The sequence below is a fragment of the Stegostoma tigrinum genome, chromosome 10 (assembly GCF_030684315.1).
Source record: "Stegostoma tigrinum isolate sSteTig4 chromosome 10, sSteTig4.hap1, whole genome shotgun sequence".
NCBI lineage: Eukaryota > Metazoa > Chordata > Chondrichthyes > Orectolobiformes > Stegostomatidae > Stegostoma > Stegostoma tigrinum.
In genome coordinates, this window is record NC_081363.1 from 27414552 (window position 1) to 27434403 (window position 19852).

Consider the following 19852-nt stretch of genomic DNA (forward strand, 5'->3'; position numbering starts at 1 on the left):
TAATCATATCAAATATTAAAGGGTAGTGGTTAGATTCTCTCTTACTAGAAATAGCAATTGCCTGGCATGATCGTGCTTGTCTGTCTTTTTGATCCTGTGTTTGTTTGTAATTGGTTACTTACCTCTCACTATGTACATCAATCCCAGTATGTCAGACCAAATGGTACATAGCTGCGTTCACATATTATTACAGCTATCTGTGTAGAATCACATAAGCTGACTTGTCTAATTCTTTTGATTTGATGCTACTCACCTCCTTAAATGCATCATGCTACAGCAGTTGCAGTGAAAATAATGAAGTAACCGTCGTAATTCTCAGTATAAAGAGAGACTCCTCAAAAATGAAGCTGTTAGATATTGGCGAAAGCTTATAGTTTATCGCCATTGATAGAAGATATTTCCACAGTCAAGAGAAATGGAAATTAGAGTGATCTATAAAAGGGCAAGTTAAGTGCATGTAAAAACTGTAAGGTAAATTAGGAAGTTTGACATTTCGGTCCAGGACCTTTCTTCAGAAATGGGAAGGGGGAAGGGAGCTCAGAAGTAAATAGAGACGGGAGGGGTGGGGCTGCAGAAGGTAGGTGGGATGGTGATAGGTGAGTGCAGGTAGGGAGTGGTCGGGATTGGTCAGTGAAATGGTTGGGGTAGATGATGGACAGGTTGTGTGAGGTCAAGGAGGCAGGGATGAGAGTGAGGGTTGGACATGGGATGTGGCCAGGGTGGGGAGGTTTTAAAACTGGTGAATTCCATGTTTAAGCCATTGAGCTGTAGGCTCCCGAAGTGTAAAATGAGGTATTGCTCCTCCAGTTTGTGGGTGGTGTCATTGTGACACTGGAAGAGGCCCAGGATATCATGTCATCCAAGGAGTGGGATGGGGAGTTAAAATGATTTGCAAGCAGAATGTGTTGCTTTTTGTCACGTACAGAGTGCAGATCTCTACGAAACAATCTTCAAGTTTATGCCTGTCTCACCAACGTAGAGGAGGCCATATCGGGAGTAGCGGATACAGTAGATCAAGTTGACGGATGTGCAGGTGAACCCCTGTATGATATGATAAAACAAACCTTTCATTTCAGACAGGGGTTTACCTGCACATTCGTCAACTTGGTCTACTCTATCCACTGCTCCCAATGCAGTCTCTTATCTAAATCTAGATTAAAATTTTTCAATGACTATAGTAGGCAATGGACTAAGTGCAGGTATATGGGAGTAGTGTAGAATCCTGTGGAATACTGCGTCCAGTTCTGGTCGCCCTATTATAGGAAAGATGTGGATGCTTTGGAGAGGGTTCAGAGGAGGTTTACCAGGATGCTGCCTGGACTGGAGGGCTTATCTTATGAAGAGAGGTTGACTGAGCTCGGTCTCTTTTCATTGGAGAAAAGGAGGAGGAGAGGGGACCTAATTGAGGTATACAAGATAATGAGAGGCATAGATAGAGTTGATAGCCAGAGACTATTTCCCAGGGCAGAAATGGCTAGCACAAGGGGTCATAGTTTTAAGCTGGTTGGAGGGAAGTATAGAGGGGATGTCAGAGGCGGGTTCTTTACGCAGAGAGTTGTGAGAGCATGGAATGCGTTGCCAGCAGCAGTTGTGGAAGCAAGGTCATTGAGGTCATTTAAGAGACTGCTGGACATGTATATGGTCACAGAAATTTGAGGGTGCATACATGAGGATCATTGGTCGGCACAACATTGTGGGCTGAAGGGCCTGTTCTGTGCTGTACTGTTCTATGTTCTATGTTCTAATCCCTACAGTGTGGAAGCAGGTCATTCAGCACACTGAGTACACGCCAACCCTCTGAAGAGCATACCCTACCCTGCCCCTGCATTTCTCATGGCTTACCCACCTATCCTGGGTAGGTAACTTAGCATGGCCAATCCATCTAACCAGAGTGTGGGAAGAAACCAGAGCAAACCCACACAGACACAGGGAGGACAGGCAAACTCCACACAGTTGCCTGAGGGTGAATAAGATGAGGCAGAAAGTTCTAGAGTCACGCAACCCTCTCAGAGAAAACAACTGTCCTCATCTCTATTCTAAAAGGTTTACCCTTAATTTTAAAACCATGTCCCCTACATCTGAACCGACCCACCAGAGGAAACACCGTCACTGAGTCTACCTTGTCAACACCATTCAAGATCTTCTACACATTAATCAAATCACCCCCTGCTCTTCTAAACTCTAGACAAACAAGCCCAAACTATCCAAATTATTCTCATAAGACAGTCTATTTATATCAGGTGTCAATCTAGTAAACGCCTTCTGAATTACCTCCAATGGCTGTTACATCATTTCGAAAACAACCAAAATAGCATTCAGCATTTGAGATGTGGCCTTATCAATGCCCTGCTTAAAACGTAGCATACTGACATTGGCATTTCAATTTTAATTTTTCGTCATGACAGACGTCAAGCTAACTGATCTGTCATTTCTTGTTTTCTGCCTCCCACCCTTCTTGAACAGAGAGACTACATTTACTGTTGCCCAGTCTGATGGAAATGAATCTGGAGAATTTTGGAAAATTAACACCAATGGAACTATTATCTTATGAGCAATCCATTATAGTCTCTTGGAATGAAATCATTCCGGACCCAGAGGCTTGTCAGCCACAGCTCCATCAGTTTGCTCAGTATCACCTCTCTTGTGATTGCAATCTTACATAATTCTACTCTCCATTCCACCTCTTGGTTCACAGTTATTAGCAAAACATTTCTTGTATTTATATAGTGAAGACAGAAGTATTTGCTCATTTCATCTGTAATTTTGTTATTATCTACAAATAATCCCATTCTCAGTCTCTAGATGACCAACACTCACTTTACTTACTCTTTTCCGTTTCAAATAACTGTAGAAATTCTTACCATCCATTTTTTGCACTCCTACCTATCTTCCTCTCATAGTTAAATGTCTTCCTCCTGATTAATCTTTTAGTGATGCCCTGCTGTTCTTTATATTTTGACCAATCATCTCTTCTGTTACTCATATTTATGAAGTTATATACTTTTTCTTTGGTTTGATGATTTCTCTAACTGCTTTAGTGAACCATAGATGGTGGGTACTCTATTTGGAATTCTTTGCTTTTGGTAGGAATGTTCTTTATACTTATTCAGAAATGTTCTGCCACTAAATCTTTACTGAATTACTGCCAAGCCAAGTACGCCCATTTGCTTCAGCTAGCTCCACTTTCATGCCTACATTGTTGCTCTCATTTAAGTTTAAAATACTAATTCTAATCCAATCTACTCTCTTCCAAATTAAATTTAAAATTCAATCATACTGTGGTTGTTGCTACCTACAGATGCTTTACTGTGAAGTAATTAATTAGTCCTGTCGCATCACACAATATGTTTGTGTAATGTAATCTGTTCTCTGGTTTGTTCCAGGATGTGTTGCTTTCAGAAGCTATCATGAAAGCAGTTTAGGAACTCCTCATCCAGGTTACCATGACCAATCAGATTTTCTCCACCTTATCTGTAGAGATCGTAGTACAGTATTTAGCACTGCGGCCTCACAACACCAAGGATAGGTGCATGATTCCTGCACTGGGTGACTGCGTGAAAGTTGAATGTCATCCCTGTGTCTGTGTGGATTTCTGCTGGGTACTCTGGTTTCCTCCACAATCCGAAGGTATGCAAGTTAGGTAGATTGGCCATGCTAAATTGTACCGTAGTTTCCAGGGATTAGAGGGTAATAATCAGGCTGGGATGATCTTTGGAGCAATATGCAGACTCAATGGGCCAAATATCTCTGCCTGCACAGTAGGGATTCTACAATTAAAGTTGTCCATGATTATTGCTGTCCCTTTATCACAAAGATCCAATATTTCTTCTACTTTGTTTCACATTGTAGATTCTGTTAGGGGACCAGTGGACCAATTCCACTAACGACAAAAACTGATTGTATATCCTGATCTTCTGAACCAGTCATCTCTAACTATTGGACAAACACTAGCCTTGATTATCAGTGCTACACCCTACCTTTACCCAGATTCCTATTCTTCTTGAATGTGATATGCCCCTCAATATGCAAGGTCAGGACTTTTGGATACAGAATTGGCTTGAAGGTAGGAGACAGAGGGTGATGGTGGAGGGTTGGTTTTTAGACTGGAGACCTGTGACCAGCAGTGTGCCTAAAGGATCAGTGCTGGGTCCATTTTTGTTCATCATTTATATAAATGATTCGGACATGAATATAGAAGGTATGATTAGTAAATTTGCAGATGACACTAAAATTGATAATGTAGTAGACAACAAAAAAGGTTACCTCAGACTGCAATGGAACCTTGATCAGATGAGCAAATGAGCCGAGGAGTGGCAGATGGAGTTTAATTTACATAAATGTGAGGTTCTGCATTTTGGAAAGGCAAGTCAGGGCAGGATTTCTACACTTAATGGTAAGGTCCTGGGGTGTGTTCCTGAACAAAGAGACCTTGGTGTGGAGTCACAGGTAGACAGGATAGTAAGTAGGCATTTGGTATGTTTGCCTTTATAGGTCAGTACATTGAGTATAGGCATTAGGAGGTCACATTATGGCTGTACGGGGCATTGGTTTGGCCACTTTTGGAATACCACATTCAATTCTAGTCTTCCTGTTATAGGAAGGATGTTGTGAACCTTGAAAGGGTTCAGAAAAGATTTACATAGATGTTACCAGGATTGGAGGGTTTGCTATAGAGAGACAATGTATAGGCTGGTGCTACTTTCCTGGAAGGCCAGAGGCTGAGGGGTGACCTTACAGGGGTTTATAAAATCATGAGGGGCATGGACAAGTTGAATAGCCAAGGTCTTTTTCCCACGGGATGGGAATCCAAAATTGGAGGAGTATAGGTTTAAGGTGAGAGGGGCGCTATTTAAAAGGGATCTTTGTCACACAGAGGGTAGTGCATATATGGAATGAACTGCAAGATGAAGTGGTGGAGGCTGGTTCAATTACAGCATTGAAAAGGCATCTGGATGGGTACATGAATAGGAAGGGTTTAGAGGGATATGGGCCAAATGCTGGCAGATGAAACTAGATTAATTTAGGATAAATTAGCTATTATAAATTAGGATAAATGAAACTAGATTAATTAGGATATCTGGTTGGCATGGATGAGTTGGACCAAAGGTTTTTTTTCCATGCTGTACATCTCTATGATTCTATTACTATATGACCTAATTCTTGTCATCCTATAGCTATTTCTCTGTGATGGTCGTCGATTCATATTTAGGTACATAAAAGAGAGCTATCATTTGTTTACATTGTTATGAATACAACGCACATTCAGATACAGAGACTTTAAAGCTGTTTCTTTGTTATCTTTGTAACATAAGACTTTACTTTGGCCTACTTCTAGAATTTTTCTCTGTCCCTTGCTACCATTCTCGACTGTCACCTCCCATGTTATTATTTTCCTCTCTTGTCTTCATTACATCACGTTTGTTTACAGATGTGATCTTTTGACCACGCTATTGGGTTTACAGCCCTCTGAACTTCTCTAGTTATCTAGTTCGCAAAACACAACCCAGAGCTAAGCAGGCTATCTGAATGGCATGCTCTCTACCACCTTCAACGTGTATGCCCTCCACAGTTGCAGCAGTATATTTCATCAACCAAGGTTGCTTAGACAGCACCTTCAAATCTGTGACATCCACCACTGAGAATGATAAGGCAGCAGTTACATGGAACTACCATCACTTGCAGGTGCCCCTCCAAGCTATTCACCATCCTGACTTGGAAATATATTGCTGTTTCTTCATTGTTGCTGAATCAAAATCCTGGATCTCTCTTCCTGTTGATGTCCAAGAATTGCAGCAGTTCAAGAAGGTCAGCCCAACAGCACCTACGCAAGTGCAATTAGGGATGACAAATATATGCTGGCCCAGCCAACAACGCCCACATTCCATACCATCAATCAGTAAATTTAAAAAAAACATATTGAATCAAATAACTTTTTGGGTAATTATATGCTGTCATCCAGTATAAAATTTCATCACAAACAAAAACAGAAATTGCTGGAAAAGCTCAGCAGGTCTGGCAGCATCTGTGGAGAGAAAGCAGAGTTAATGTTTTAGGTTGAGTAATCCTTCCTCAGACCCTTTATTACTGGTTTTGTAATCATAAAAAAGATATTTAATAAAACATGAATGAAAATCAATATTGCTAAGTTTTGAAAATGCTAAGCAATCTGGAAAAGGGGTGGAACAAGGTAGAAACTTTGTTTCTCTACTGCGTTACAGTGACAATTGGTGCATGTCTAACAATTCATTCCCTTTACCTGGGCCTTAGATCCTGCAGGACACTTGATGTATTGCAACAGCTACTCCTCCTAATGTTTTACCCATTAGTGCAAGCTGACTATGTATCTCTTTTAAGTTGACTTACAATATATTATTCTTACTTTAAAGAGAAAAATGATTGTAAAATAGGATTTGTGTGTCTGAATGGTTGTGGCTAATACTGCTGTCCTCCTTCCAAATCTGCAACAATATAGTCTCCACAGATTTCTGTCTCGCTGTTGAGCAGTCCCGGAGCACCAATTAGGTATTCTTCCTAACTTCTGTCAGGATCAGCACGTTCAAAGCATCAAATCTTGGTGAATGTAGATCATTTACATTATGTAGTTTTTAATAAAATTCATCACCAAGGCCTAAATTTTTTACCACCTCAACTCTGAGGCAATTCCAGTAGTAGATGGTGGAGTACAGGGCCTCACAAAGTGAATTCATCCTCATGGCCCGTGAGAATAAATCAGGTGAGCACTAGGTGCCATTCAGACACTCTGATGCAGTTTGCCTCTTCCTGCTGTCGGAAATTTAGCCAACTATGAGGCCTGCTGTAAATCTAGGAAGGGTTATGGACTGGAGTAGGAGGCCACTCTGTGATAAGACAGCAAACCTGCCATTCTTTTGCAGAGCCAGAAAAAATATCCTGACTCCTTCCGATTCCACAAGATACACCAGTAGGGACAATCTACAATAGTCCAGGCCATAGGATTCAGCAACATTTCTGGCATACAACAGGTGCATGATGGAATAGATTGTATTCACATTGCACTGGGAGAGCTATATCACAATTGTGCAGAATTCACCAGCAAAAGATATTGATAGTGATCTGTAAAATACTCATTTAAATGCTAGCAGTTTGCAGCAGGTTTGCAATCTTTGTTGTTTTGGTTTCTGTTCAACTCTGGTTTTGGTGAATTAAAGTTAATGCTGTGCATTGTTTGATGGCCTCCCTGTCTATGACCACCCGACAACGAACAATGATGAGATGTTGGGTTCCAGTGGTATTGCGGACACACTACTGGTAGAGAAGATTCTGAGCTGTGATGTGGGTTTCAGACTGGTGAGACATGCTGCCTGGTGCTTAAACAGGGATTGGGGTAGGAATCTGAAGGTCACGTCCAAGCGAGTGTCAGCCGTGCCACCTCAGGGCCCTGAGTAACAATGGGTCGTGGCTGTTGTGCCACTACATTGATGGTGAATGGTGATTCTGGACTGCCGGCAGTTGCTTGGATGTACAGCCTAGGCACTACGTCCAGAGGTGAGGGTCTGTCCCCAGATATCCCGGCAGTAACCGGTTCCTACAGTGAGTAGGATAATTGGGCTAGCTTTGGGGGAAAGGGGAACCATAGGGGTGTGGTGGACAGTTAATAAGATGAATTTGTGATGATAGGAGTAAACCTACCAGGCCTCCTAGACAAAAACTCCACAAAATTTAACAAAAATAGGGTATGATTCAATCCTTTGTTTCCCTTTCCACAGATGTTGCCAGACTCACTGAAATTCCCAAGTTTCCTTTACCCAGCCTAAAAATCCCTAGTTCACTCAGTAGCTTATTGCATTCCAAATGCTTAATTCGTAGTAATAGCTCCTTAGATATTTTGCCAAATGATGGCTGGGCTTAGGGTAATGGACCCAAAGGCAGAAGGTGATAAGTGTCTGTGTCTTTTTTTTTCAGGTGTTGAATTCGGTTGGTTTGTGTAGTGATGGCTCTTCCAGTCACTAAGACTGTTAGGACAATGCCCAGAATGCTACACAGTACTCATGTGGGGTCAACCCTGCACTCTACAAAGTCCAGCCTTGGTTTGCTATGCTTCCTCTTTGACTGTAACCAGAAGTGCTGCTTACCATTGTTGCTGCATTCCCACACTAAAGGTGACAATGTACTATACACTAGCACTTCCACATCCTGCCGGTTCTGGCTAGTCACAGGCAGCAATAAGTCGATGCTCATGGTGCAGACATTGACATTTAGCATATCTATACTATAATTGTTGTAGCACTAGCATGATGAATGATATGGGTCCCTACACTCAATCCAGAATTTGCAACTAGACATGCAGAAGTCCCAGCCCATCACATTGCCACAGATACAGCAGAGATTCTGGAATCTCTCTGCTTGTGTTTTTGGCAAGCCACAATTGCCTCCTTCAAACTTGCCCCAAATAGTTACCTTTTTGGCTTGTGAGTTTGGAGACAGCCTAGTTAATGTCACAAAGTAGAAATGTTGACCAGATGCAAATTGGCCAGTTTGGAGAGTAAGCATCTTTTTAAACTTCCTTCTTTTCCTCACATGATTTATTGCCTTCCTCCTTTAGTCATCAGGATAATTTAATAACCAACAAGTGCAAATAAAAGACAGCAAAATAAAATCTCATGGATTTTGCATGAGAATTTCAATTTGGGGTCTGCTGCCTGTTTGGGTGAACATGAAAAGATCCTAAGGCAGCATTTATGGGAGCAAATTTCTTGTTTACTGCCAGACATTCATATCTCAACCCACACCCTAAAATCCTCTACCCATTTAAATGGGAATGCCAACTCAGCCTGCTTGAGATACGCCAACCAACAAAATTCCCAAGTAAAAGACAACTAACCTCATCTTAACCAGAACAGACAGATAGTCTCATTTTTGCATTAATTTGAGAAGAAATATTTTGCACAATTAATTTAGCTTGAATTAATTTATTTTATACTTAAAAGCAAGCAAAATTTTCTAACTAATGGTTGCAGCCATGTTAGAATTATTCAATCACCTGTGGTCCCTGTTTCATATCATAATTCATCCCAAAATAACTGTGCCGATTTTTTCAATAATTTTTGGAGGTTTGTGCTATGTAAGTGCAGTCATGAAGTGTTGGGGTATTGTGTCTGTGAATGTGACAATCAAAGCAATACTTTATTGGAAGAATTGGAAACAAAAAATATTACTTTTCTTTCTCACAATACCACTTTTCCTGCATGAATCATGTCATGGAAACAGATCATGATTCCAAATTACTTACTGATATATTGAACTCCTAAGTACAACATGTGTTTAAAAGAAGGAAGATCTATAAGCCAAAAAATAGCTGAGGTTGTGAATTCAGTAGCTTTTGAAAATCCTGTATGGATTACACTGAATCCAAAGAGGAATCTTGGAATGTCACACTGAGGAGTGTCCAGAAAACTTCAGATAGTAACATTAAAAAAACTGAATTGTGATCTGGGTGAAAGACATGTTTGTGTTTTATCATTCCAGGAGTGCATAACAAAGAGGGTTAAAAACTAGTCTCTCCATGTTAGAGAGCTGACAGGCTAATTTGCTATAACAAAGTATAGAGCTGGATGAACACAGCAGGTCAAGCACCATCAGAAGAGCAGAAAGGCTGACGTTTCAGGCCTAGACCCTTATCTGAAGAATGGTCTGCAGTTCCTACTATCTCTGAGGCTAATTTGCTACTCAGGTCCGGGGCATAGCTGAGAATTTCTGCTAAACACCCAGGTGTTTGCAGGCAAAAAAAAAGTCACTTTTATTGCTGAAATCATCAGCAAAGCAGCTGCTGAAGGAAACTGGACCATCCCTGTTCAGCTAATGGCAGGAATAAGAATCTCTAAATAATCACTCTACCACCAAAATCAGTACAAGCAGAATCATCCACCTTAATAGCCACAATGTTTCACAATCGATTCATCACAGAAAGGTCAAAGTCTGCTTTGCATATTCAGGTTTCTTATAAATTTTTTTTGGTCTCCCCTCACCTTTCTCGACTGTGTATCTGTACGTCATGTTTCATTGAATTTCATCACATGTTAGCAGCTTAAAAAAGCCTAACTTTTTCGTTATCTCAAGAAAACCTGTTTAAATTGGATTTTTTTCAAAATATTAATATATTTGGGCTGTCAAAAGGTGTCCATGAGAGAAGGGCTCCTTTTTTATATTGACTTTGTTGCAACCAACTGAGGGAAGGGTTGAGTAAAGAACGGAAGTCAATTCATTGCACCTCATGCAAGAACATATCCATTTGTGAGTATCCCATTCAGGACTGTAATTAATAAGGGATGCTTGCCTGGGTTCGGTTGTAGGAATAACCCCAGGTTATCGAGTATCAAATAAGCACCTTTGGATTTCATCTAATGTTTCCCAAAACTTATATATCAAAAAAATGCTTTGTTTCAACTGTCTAATTTAGTAAACGACATAATGTGCTGTACATTTTTCTTTTGTTGGTAATTCTGGGTCCCCATTTAAGTTAGCACAGTTTACTGCAAGCAGCAGAAAAATATGGGGTGATACGTAAAACAACCCATGAGAAAATGTTAGTAAAATAAGCAAACAACACAGACTGGTTTCCAACTGATCTAGTACACTTCAAAAAGTGCCATTATGATGAATGTGTTAATTTCCAAACACAACAGGTTTACTACTGGATTTTCTAATGTGTAACATCTGTTTTCTGGTCAATATTGGGCTATTAACAAAAGGGAAAGAATGGTGATTTTAAAAATGAGTAACTGTTGAGCAAGTAATTTCATTAGGGCTAAAAATAAAGTTTGTAAACTTCTATTGTAGAAATAGGATTTAATGATAAGACTCTGAAGTATACTCTGACACAAGTGTGATCCCGGTAGTCATGTGCTAGGAGTCTGCAGTAACTGGAGCAGCTTGGAGCACAGATGTGGAAGAACCTCCTGTATCAAGCGCAAAAAAATAACTCTTTGAACAAACATCTTGGGGTCTGGCCTAGGTTTATCTGAAAGGGAACCCTTAATAGTACAATTATAATCTCTCTCATATTCTCTGCATATACCACATATTTTCACAAATCATACATTCCTTTTTGATGGTTGTTTCTTGGTTTGACTCACAAATAAAACACCTAACAGATAGGCAGAAGGTTCCTATGGACAGCAATGAGATTAACAGACATTCTAATCTCTTTGAAGGGTTTGGGCGAGAGAGGCTAGGGGAGAACTGTTCGCTCATCTTCACCATGGGGCTGAGAGACCACTGGCCCTGATCTGAATAGGGAGAAGGGGTTTAAATGTCTCATTGAAAGACATTATCTCTGAAATTACAGCAATTTATTATGTGCCTTCCTTGGTTAGGCACTTACCTCTCTGGAAATGAGCACTGACCATGATTTTCTGACACATGGGCAAGAGGGGTCTATCAAATGGCTGGTACATTATATGAAAAAAGGAAATATAAGAATACAAACCAATCACAATGTTTCTGTAATAACATTTCTTTACCGATGCTTGAGCAATCACCTGAACTAGTTGGTGTCTTCACAGCCCAGCTGGGATTGTGAGTTTTAAAGTCCGATATCATTCAACAGAAGGCCACAAACCACCAATTTACTGGCCAGGCTCTGCAAGATTATTGCAATGATTTCTGCAATTATGTGATGCAAAGAATATTTTGGGGATGAATGGAGGAGGATGCTCTCCCCCTCAATACGTAAAGGATGTGACAAGTATAGGAGTACATGATGGAGACTGTATATGGTGTGGGCGTCGGAAAGGAATCAACCAGTTTACAAGAAGGACACACAGGTGTTCTAGACCCTTGCAAGAAAGCAGAGGCCCTACATGGGGCAGAAAGTAGTAGTTTAAAAAAAAGGTACAAATGCTAAAAACATTTGAAACAAACATCGTGGTTCAGTGAGATCAGTATGGTTATGCAAATTATCTCATACACTGTATAGAAGAATAAAAAATAAAGTCAAAAAAAGTCCCTTGGGTCACTTCACTGTGTCTCAATGAGCGCTACTCTTACACTGAAAGGCAAAAACAATCCTAGGATAAAGCTGGTGGCTCCCACCCTGGCGACAAACTGCTGCCAATGTATCTTGGAGATCTGGAAGACTGGTGGAAACTGGAGCATTACATTGAACTTTTGTGTACTGTATGCATTATAGTCTTCAAGTTTTCTGTGGTTTATACAATTTTTACACGATGGTGTCTACAGACATGGAGATTCTGCTCAACTATATTGAGGATTTAATGAGGGTACAGTGCCATTTGGCAATGCTTGTTTAATATACCTATTGTCGGGTAGCAAAGAGAAAATGCTAATGTGTATCTGAAAGTGAAAAGGGATGACTGAAATGATCACTGCCAAAATACAGGCTTTTAGATAAAGTAAATGGTAATTCAGAATGAATCATAGGTTGAGACACCAAACTCTGGCTCAGAAAGAATAGGAATGTTTCTCCTGAACTGCACAGGAATGGAGATTACAGCAGGGCCAAAACGGAAGGTGCTATGGTACACAACATACTGCTGTGCTCCAAATAAATGATGTATTGGAGCCACAGGTTGCATCTGTTACGTATCATTGTGCAAAGACAAATCTCATATGGAGAATGAATACGAGCAAATGTGAGGCATGAACTGCAAGAACCCAGAGTTGCCTCTGGTGACTATACTCATTGAAATAAGTGGGAAAAGCAAGTAGATATCCTACAAATATGGCATATCTGGAATAATGTAAATATTGGTGAGGGTGTAGCAGTACACATTGTTTATATGGATTTTAGTAAAGCCTTTGGCAAGGTACTGAATGGTAGACATATTAATAAAGTCAGATCATGTGGGATTCTGAGTGAGCTTGCTAATTGGATACATAACTGGCTTAATGGTGGTGGAGAGATGTTTTTCGGACTGGAGGCCTGCGACCTGCATTGTTCCACAGGGATCAGTCGTGAATCCAGTTTTGTTTGTCATTTATAGAAATGATTTAGATAAGAATATTGTATGTTTGCAGGTGATACCAAATTAGGTAGTACACTGGACTGTCTAAAAGTTACCCAAGATTGCAAACAGATCATGGTCAATAAGGTCAATGGGCTGAGGGGAGGCAGTTGGAGTTTAATTTGAATAAATGTGAGGTAATGTATTATGGTAAAACAAGCAAGGGCGGTATACAATTAAAAGGAGAGTCCTGCTTAGTGTTGTAGAATGGAGACACCTAGGAATTCACGAACATAATCCTTTGAAATTTGCATGACAGGTAGACAGGGTGGTTAAGGCATTTAGCATGTTTTCCTTCATTGCTCAGGCCTTTGAGTACAGGAACAGGAACTTCAGAAGTCACCCAACCATGTCAGCATGGAGTCCTGTGTGCAGTGCTGGTCACCCAGCAATAGGAAGGGGAATATTATTAAACCGGAGAGAGTTCAGAAATGATATACTGGGATGTTGCTGAGAATGGAAGTTTTGAGTTACAAAAATAGGATGGGAATTTTTTCACTTGAAGTTCAGGAGTGACATTGTGGAGGTTTATAATATCATGAAGGGCATAGATAAGGTGAAAAACAAGGGTCTTTTCCCTACAGTGGGAGAGTTCAAAGCAAGGGGGCATATTTTTAAGGTGAGAGGAGAAAGCTTTAAAAAGGATATGACTGTTAACATTTTACACAGAAAGTGGTTCATGTATGGAATGAACTGCCAGAGGAAGTAATGGATGCATTACAATGAGAACATTTAAATAACATTTGGACAGGTATATGAACAGGAAAAGTTTGGAGGGATGTGGGCCAAACACAGGCAAGTGGAACTAATTTAATTTGGGAGCATGATTGGCATGGGCTAGTTGATCCAAAGGGTCTGTTTTCATGCTGCAAGATGCAATCCAATTAATCGGTGTTCATGTCACTGGCAGTCCCCCCTCCCCATATCCAATCATACATTTGTAATACTTCTACATGGAGCCACTGAGATTTCAGGGAAAAAGACTGATTTTGCTGCTGCTGCATCATTGTTAGATTGATATTGGATCGTTTCCATCAACTGCAGTCCACCAGCTGGAAATGCAATTACCCACTACAGCTATTTATTCAACTTGGAGAGACCTGGGAGCACTAAAACACACTGAACACCGAAAAGTTCACCACATGCAAAAGGTAAAAGCGTCAACAAACTATGCAAATTGCTACCATGCAACGATATCCACTTTGATCACTTTAACTGATTGGTAGTCTACAATTTATTCACTACAGAGAAACGTGTATGGAACATGTTGAAAATTCCTTTACATTGCTACCTCCTAACATGTCTCTGTGGGTGCCTGCGTTAACTCTGCAGTATTACAGCAATGAATGGTGACCTTTACTGCTGCTTGGAGGAGCCATTTAGATTGTTGGAAGAATAATCTATAATGATAAGTGAACAGGAGGGAGGGTTTGCAACAAAGCACCCAACAGATTAAAAGGAATTCTCCAAAGAACGATCATTTTGAAATGGTTTAGACAACTCAATCTGACCCACTGGCACAACTGACCCCCAGATTTAAAAAAAAATCCAAATCTAATCCACAAATGGTTTGATTTCAAACCTGCTGATAAAGACTGTAATCAGTTAACTTATGTTTAAAACAGAAGTTAATTGATGAAATCTGATCAGTTTCTTTTGTACGGATCGATGGGGAATAAATGATTTATTAGAAGCAGCTCAACCCCCTCCTCGGACGCAGACGACATGACCACAACGGCTAAAAGACACTTACCCCTGGTGGCTCCCGCTGGAGTATTTCTGTGACTTTTTCTTTCCTGGTATTGAGCTGAAGCCACACTGGACAAGTCCTGATGAGTTTATCTGGGATGCTGATACCTGGAAACGGTAACGTCGGCGAAGGGACAGTGGCTGTGGGAGGTTGACCGCATTCATCTTTCGCCTCTAGCAGTGAACTAAAGGGACACAGAACGTAAGCTCGCTGCATTATATATAGTGTTTATGTGGCGATGGGACCGGTCACACCAGCACACTTAACTCAGCGTTGACAGTTCGATTTTTTGATACAACGGCGCGGGTGAAGTCGGACTTTGCAATTTGCACGTTAATACACAAATATGTGAAATGCATTAGGAGGAAGCTCCTGGGATAGCAAGATGCCTCATTTCCCTTTGTGAAAAAAAGAGCAATGACCGGTCTGTTAAATGTTAAGCTACATACCCTGGCATGTCCCCAATTTCCACTTCTTGCCCAGATGTTCTCTCCATCATCGCTTCCTTCGATCAGCTCCACTGTGCAGACCCATTTAAAGAAATGTGCTGACTTCAGCACTCTCGTTTCATAACTGAACAAGAACTCCACATTTCAGTCAGAAGAATAACGTACTTTGCCTCTCAGTCAGAAAGATGGCGTTGGATTGTGCAGACTTTGAACACTAATAGACGTAGAAGTACAGGAAGGCGTGTGCTGTGGGTTTTCTTTCTCTGACTTCCTGTGTTCTGTGAGCAAACGGGGGATTCTGAGGAAGAAGCAGTTCCAAATGGTCAAGCTTTCAGTATTACTAACTTAAAGCTTTCCCTGGCTCGGAATTTTACACAAAATGTGGGAGGAGCACTGACATCATCTGGCAAGTTTTGGAGCCAAATCCACTTCAAATATGGCAGAAGCGTCCCAAGTTAAATAATAAAATGTGTTCTGTTTTTGGTTTGCAGATGGGGCCACATTGCTAATGACTGTTCTGGTGTCATTCAGCCTTTTAGGAGTGAGTAAGCCTTCCTTTCTTATCCACACCCCCTCCTCCACCCCCACCCCCACTCCCACCCTCAGACACGACCAACAGTTCGTTACCTAAGTAAGAGCAGACCGTCGCTGATCTTCCAGCGCGTTCCAGTCAGACCCAGGCACTGGAAGTCAGTAATGTTTTGAAACTGCCTAATTTGATTCAGCGACGTAGAAAAGAGAGCTGCATCAGCACATTTTCTGAGAACAAACCCAAACAAAGTTTGTGCGGTGAGACAAAAGGTTTTCAAAACACGTTAGGAGATTACGGCTACAAAATATTATGAGCAGAAAGAATGTGATTTACTTCAAAAATAGAGCAGATCTTTTGGCGTCTTGGATGATGGAAACTCCAGGCAACATCTGTTTCCAGGAGAAGAATTTGAATTCCTTAAACGCTGCGCAAAAGGAACTTCAGACTACGCTTTGTTACATTATTAAACCTTAGCAGCTTGGACATAAATGAAGGAATTAATTTAAACCTTCTCTGTGAAGAAATGGGTCACTGTGATTTGTCATCATTAAATGAATAAATACTGACTCATTTTTGTTTTTGTTCACTACTTGCAAATTTAATATTAAAATTCTGAGAGCATATTTTACAAGTCTTCAAATTGAATTTTGACAATAACTGCAATTATAAAGTTTGACATATCCTTCTTTTTCACTAATAAAAGCAGTATTGACCACAAAGGAGAGCTCATCGGCTGCAGCTATGCTTTCAAAACAAAGCTAAATCAATTCTACAATGAATTGGGTCTCGAGCCCTCACATTAGAGTCTACAGCTCAGAAAATGGACCCTTAAGCCATTCTGTACTTGCTGGTCACCAACAGCTGCCTAACTATTCTAATCCCATGTTGCAGCACTTGGCCCATTGCCTTGTATGCCTTGGCATCGTAAGTGCACTTCGAAATACTACTTAAATGCTATGAGGGTTTCTGTCTTTACCACCCTTATAGGCAATCAATTCCAGATTCCTACTAACCTCCAGAGGAAAAAGAAATCCTCATATCTCCTCTAAACCTTCTGCCCCTAACTTAAAGCAATGCCCCCGGTCATTGACACTCTATCAAAGGGGAAAGTTCCTTCCTGTCTATTCTGTCCATGCCCCTCATAATTTCATATATCTCCATCACGCCCCCTCTCAATCTCCTTTGCTCTGAGGAAAACAATGCCAGTCTATCAAACTCTCCTCTGAATTGAAACTCCCCGGACCAAGCGACATCCTTATAAATCTCGTCTGCACCCTCTCCAGTGCTATCACATCCCTCCAATAATATGGAATCCTGAACTGCATACAGTACAATTTACCTGTGGCCTAAACAGCATTTTACACAGTTCCAGTATAACCTCCCTGGTCTTAAACTCTATGACTCAACTGATAAAGGCAAGTTTATGATATGCCTTCTCAACCACTTTATCCACCTTTTCTGATACCTTAAGGGGCTGGTGTTCATACATGGTAAGGTCCTTCTGATCATTGGTGCTTCCCAGGGTCCTGCTGTTCATCATGTATTCCCTTGCCTTGTTCATTTTGCCCAAGTGCATCATCTCACACCTACCTCTTTGCCACTCATCAGCCCATCTGATGGGTTTTTTGTCCATGGCTGTCATAATCTGTAACAACTTTTGAACTGACCTGTGTCATTTGTATGAGTGGAGAGTGAAGAACTTGTGTGAAAAGAGTGTGCATTTTTCACCCGCTGCCTGGACATTTATCTGGGCTTAAACATTTTTATTCAACCGGTTCAGATATGTTCTAACACAACTCTGCTGTAGGTGGGACTTAAACCTGGACCTTCTGGCCCAGAGGCATGGACACTACCTCTGCACCACCAGGCATCTATCACTTTGAGCCTCCTTGCTATAGAACAGACAATTATAGAAACCAATTGCAATCAACGAAGATGAAAATTCAGCAGTTTCTATATTAGAGCCATTTTACATTCAGAAGGCAATTTGAGAAACTGTCTTGATGTAAGTCCTGCTGACGAACGGATAGGAAGTCTGTCCCTAAGCCCGGTGGTGAAAAAAAATATGATCAAATTATCAACATTTTTTTTTACGGCGACTCTTGTTTTTAGTCAAAGTTCTGTTTTTACTGTAATGAGACACAGATTCAAACTTAAAAGAGGAAAGGTGAATACTGAGATAACAAGGTGTGGAGCTGGATGAACACAGCAGGCCAAGCAGCATCAGAGGAGCAGGTCGGCTGAGGTTTTGGGCCTTGATTGTGCCAAGATGGTCACAATTTGATTGTTTACTTCTCAAACATTTTTCTGAAAGAAAAGGCATCAAAGTCTTAAGCTGAGTCCTCTGACTGTTTCAACCTAGTTTTGTTCCCTGATTAGCTTGGCCGTCTAGTTGCCTTTCAAGCAGTTGTAGCTGGTGCTCATTTGAGATGTGAATTGAACCTGGTGCTGCACAGGGCTCTTGTGGTACAGGAGTCCTGGGTTCAAGACCTACTTGCTCCAAAAGTGTGCAATAACATCTCTGAACAGGCTATTTAGAAAATGTCTAAACTACTACAGGTTGTTCTCCCCAGCAATAGTACAGTAGCCTAGAGTCACAGAGTATAGAAACTAACCTTTCAGTGCCAAAAAGACCATGCCAAATATAGTCCCAAACTAAAGTAGTCCCACCTGTCTGCTCTTGGCCCATATCTGTCCACACCTTTCCTATTGATCAAACCATATGTACTGTTCCAAATCTCTTTTAAACGTTGAAATTGTATCCACATTCACCACTTCCTCAGGAAGTTCATTCCACACGTAAACCACCATCTGTGTAAATAATTTTCCCCTCATTTTTTTTTAAAATCTCACTCCTCTCACTTTAAAAATGTGCCCCCAGCCTTGAAATACCCCATCCTAGGGAATGGGAGGAATGGTCTATATTCAGACATTTTCTAAATAGCCTGTTTAGAGATGTTATTGCACACTTTTGGAGCAAGTAGGTCTTGAACCCAGGACTCCTGTACCACAATGGCCCTGTCCAGCACCAGGTTCAATTCACATTTCAAATGAGCACCAGTTACGATTGGTTGAAAGGCAACTAGACGGCCAAAGTAACCAGGGAACAAAACTAGGTTGAAACAGTCAGAGGACTCAGCTTAAGACTTTGATGCCCTTTCTTTCAGAATAATGTTTGTGAAGTGAACGATCAAATTGTGTCCATGGTGGCATAGAGCTGAGAGGATCATGCAGATCGCCTTTAGGAGGTGTGCTGCATTGATGCAAAGTATGTCTTCATCAGAAGTCTATATCTCTTCTGTGGAATGTGTAGCAAGATCTGTAATACAAGATCCCTGATCAACAGAGACAGTAAGAACTGCTGATGCTAGAGTCAGAGATAACACAGTGTGGAGCTGAAGGAACACAGCAGGTCAGGCAGCATCAGGGGAACAGGAAAGCTGATGTTTCGGGTTGGGACAACTTTGATTGAAGGTCAAATAGAATCAAAACGTTACAGAGTTTTTACAGCACGAAAAGACGCCATTTGGCCCATCGTGCCATTGAGCATCCATCTATTTTAATCCAATGTTTTGGCAGTTGGCCTGTTCCTTGTATGTTATGGCATTTTAGGTGTTCATCTAAATAGTCTTTAAATTTCCTGAGGGTTCCTGCCTCTACCACTCTTTTAGATAGTGAGTTCCTGATACCCACAGTTGTTGGGGGAATTTATTTTTCTCAAATCTCCTCTAAATTTCTTGCGCCTTAGCTTAAAACTATGTCCACTGGCTATTGGCATCTCTACTAAGGGTAAATAAAGGTTTCTCCCGATCTGGCCTGCCTCTGCCACTTAGAACTCTGCACATCTCAGTCAGATCTCCCTTCAGCCTTCAGTGCATTTTCCATTTCAGAGGATCAGCCTGCATTTAGGAAGGGCAGGTTAGATGTGCCGTGTAGTTTGTGAACAATGCTTCTGGGCTCCCCTCCAGAGCACAGATGCAACTGACAATTTTAAGGGGTAGGAAGGAGCTTGGGATTGACAGAAAAAAATAAATATTGCAGGAATAAGAGTACCCAAATAATACAAGCTGACAAATCTCAAATGGTGCTGCAATGAATATATTTCTAAGTTTGTCTACAC

General features: G+C 41.0%; 1 protein-coding gene across 1 annotated transcript in view; it reads right to left on the reverse strand.

Moving 5' to 3' along the window:
* rin3 (Ras and Rab interactor 3) overlaps positions 1-15753 on the reverse strand; it is a 108995-nt gene extending 93242 nt beyond the window's left edge. Inside the window, exons 1-2 of the mRNA XM_048538379.2 lie at positions 15201-15753; positions 14755-14935 (exon numbers count right to left, since the gene is read on the reverse strand). Coding sequence (XP_048394336.1) covers positions 14755-14935; positions 15201-15250 — 231 coding nt within the window. The 5' untranslated portion in view covers positions 15251-15753. The remainder of the gene's footprint in view (positions 1-14754; positions 14936-15200) is intronic.
* Positions 15754-19852: the final 4099 nt, after the last annotated feature.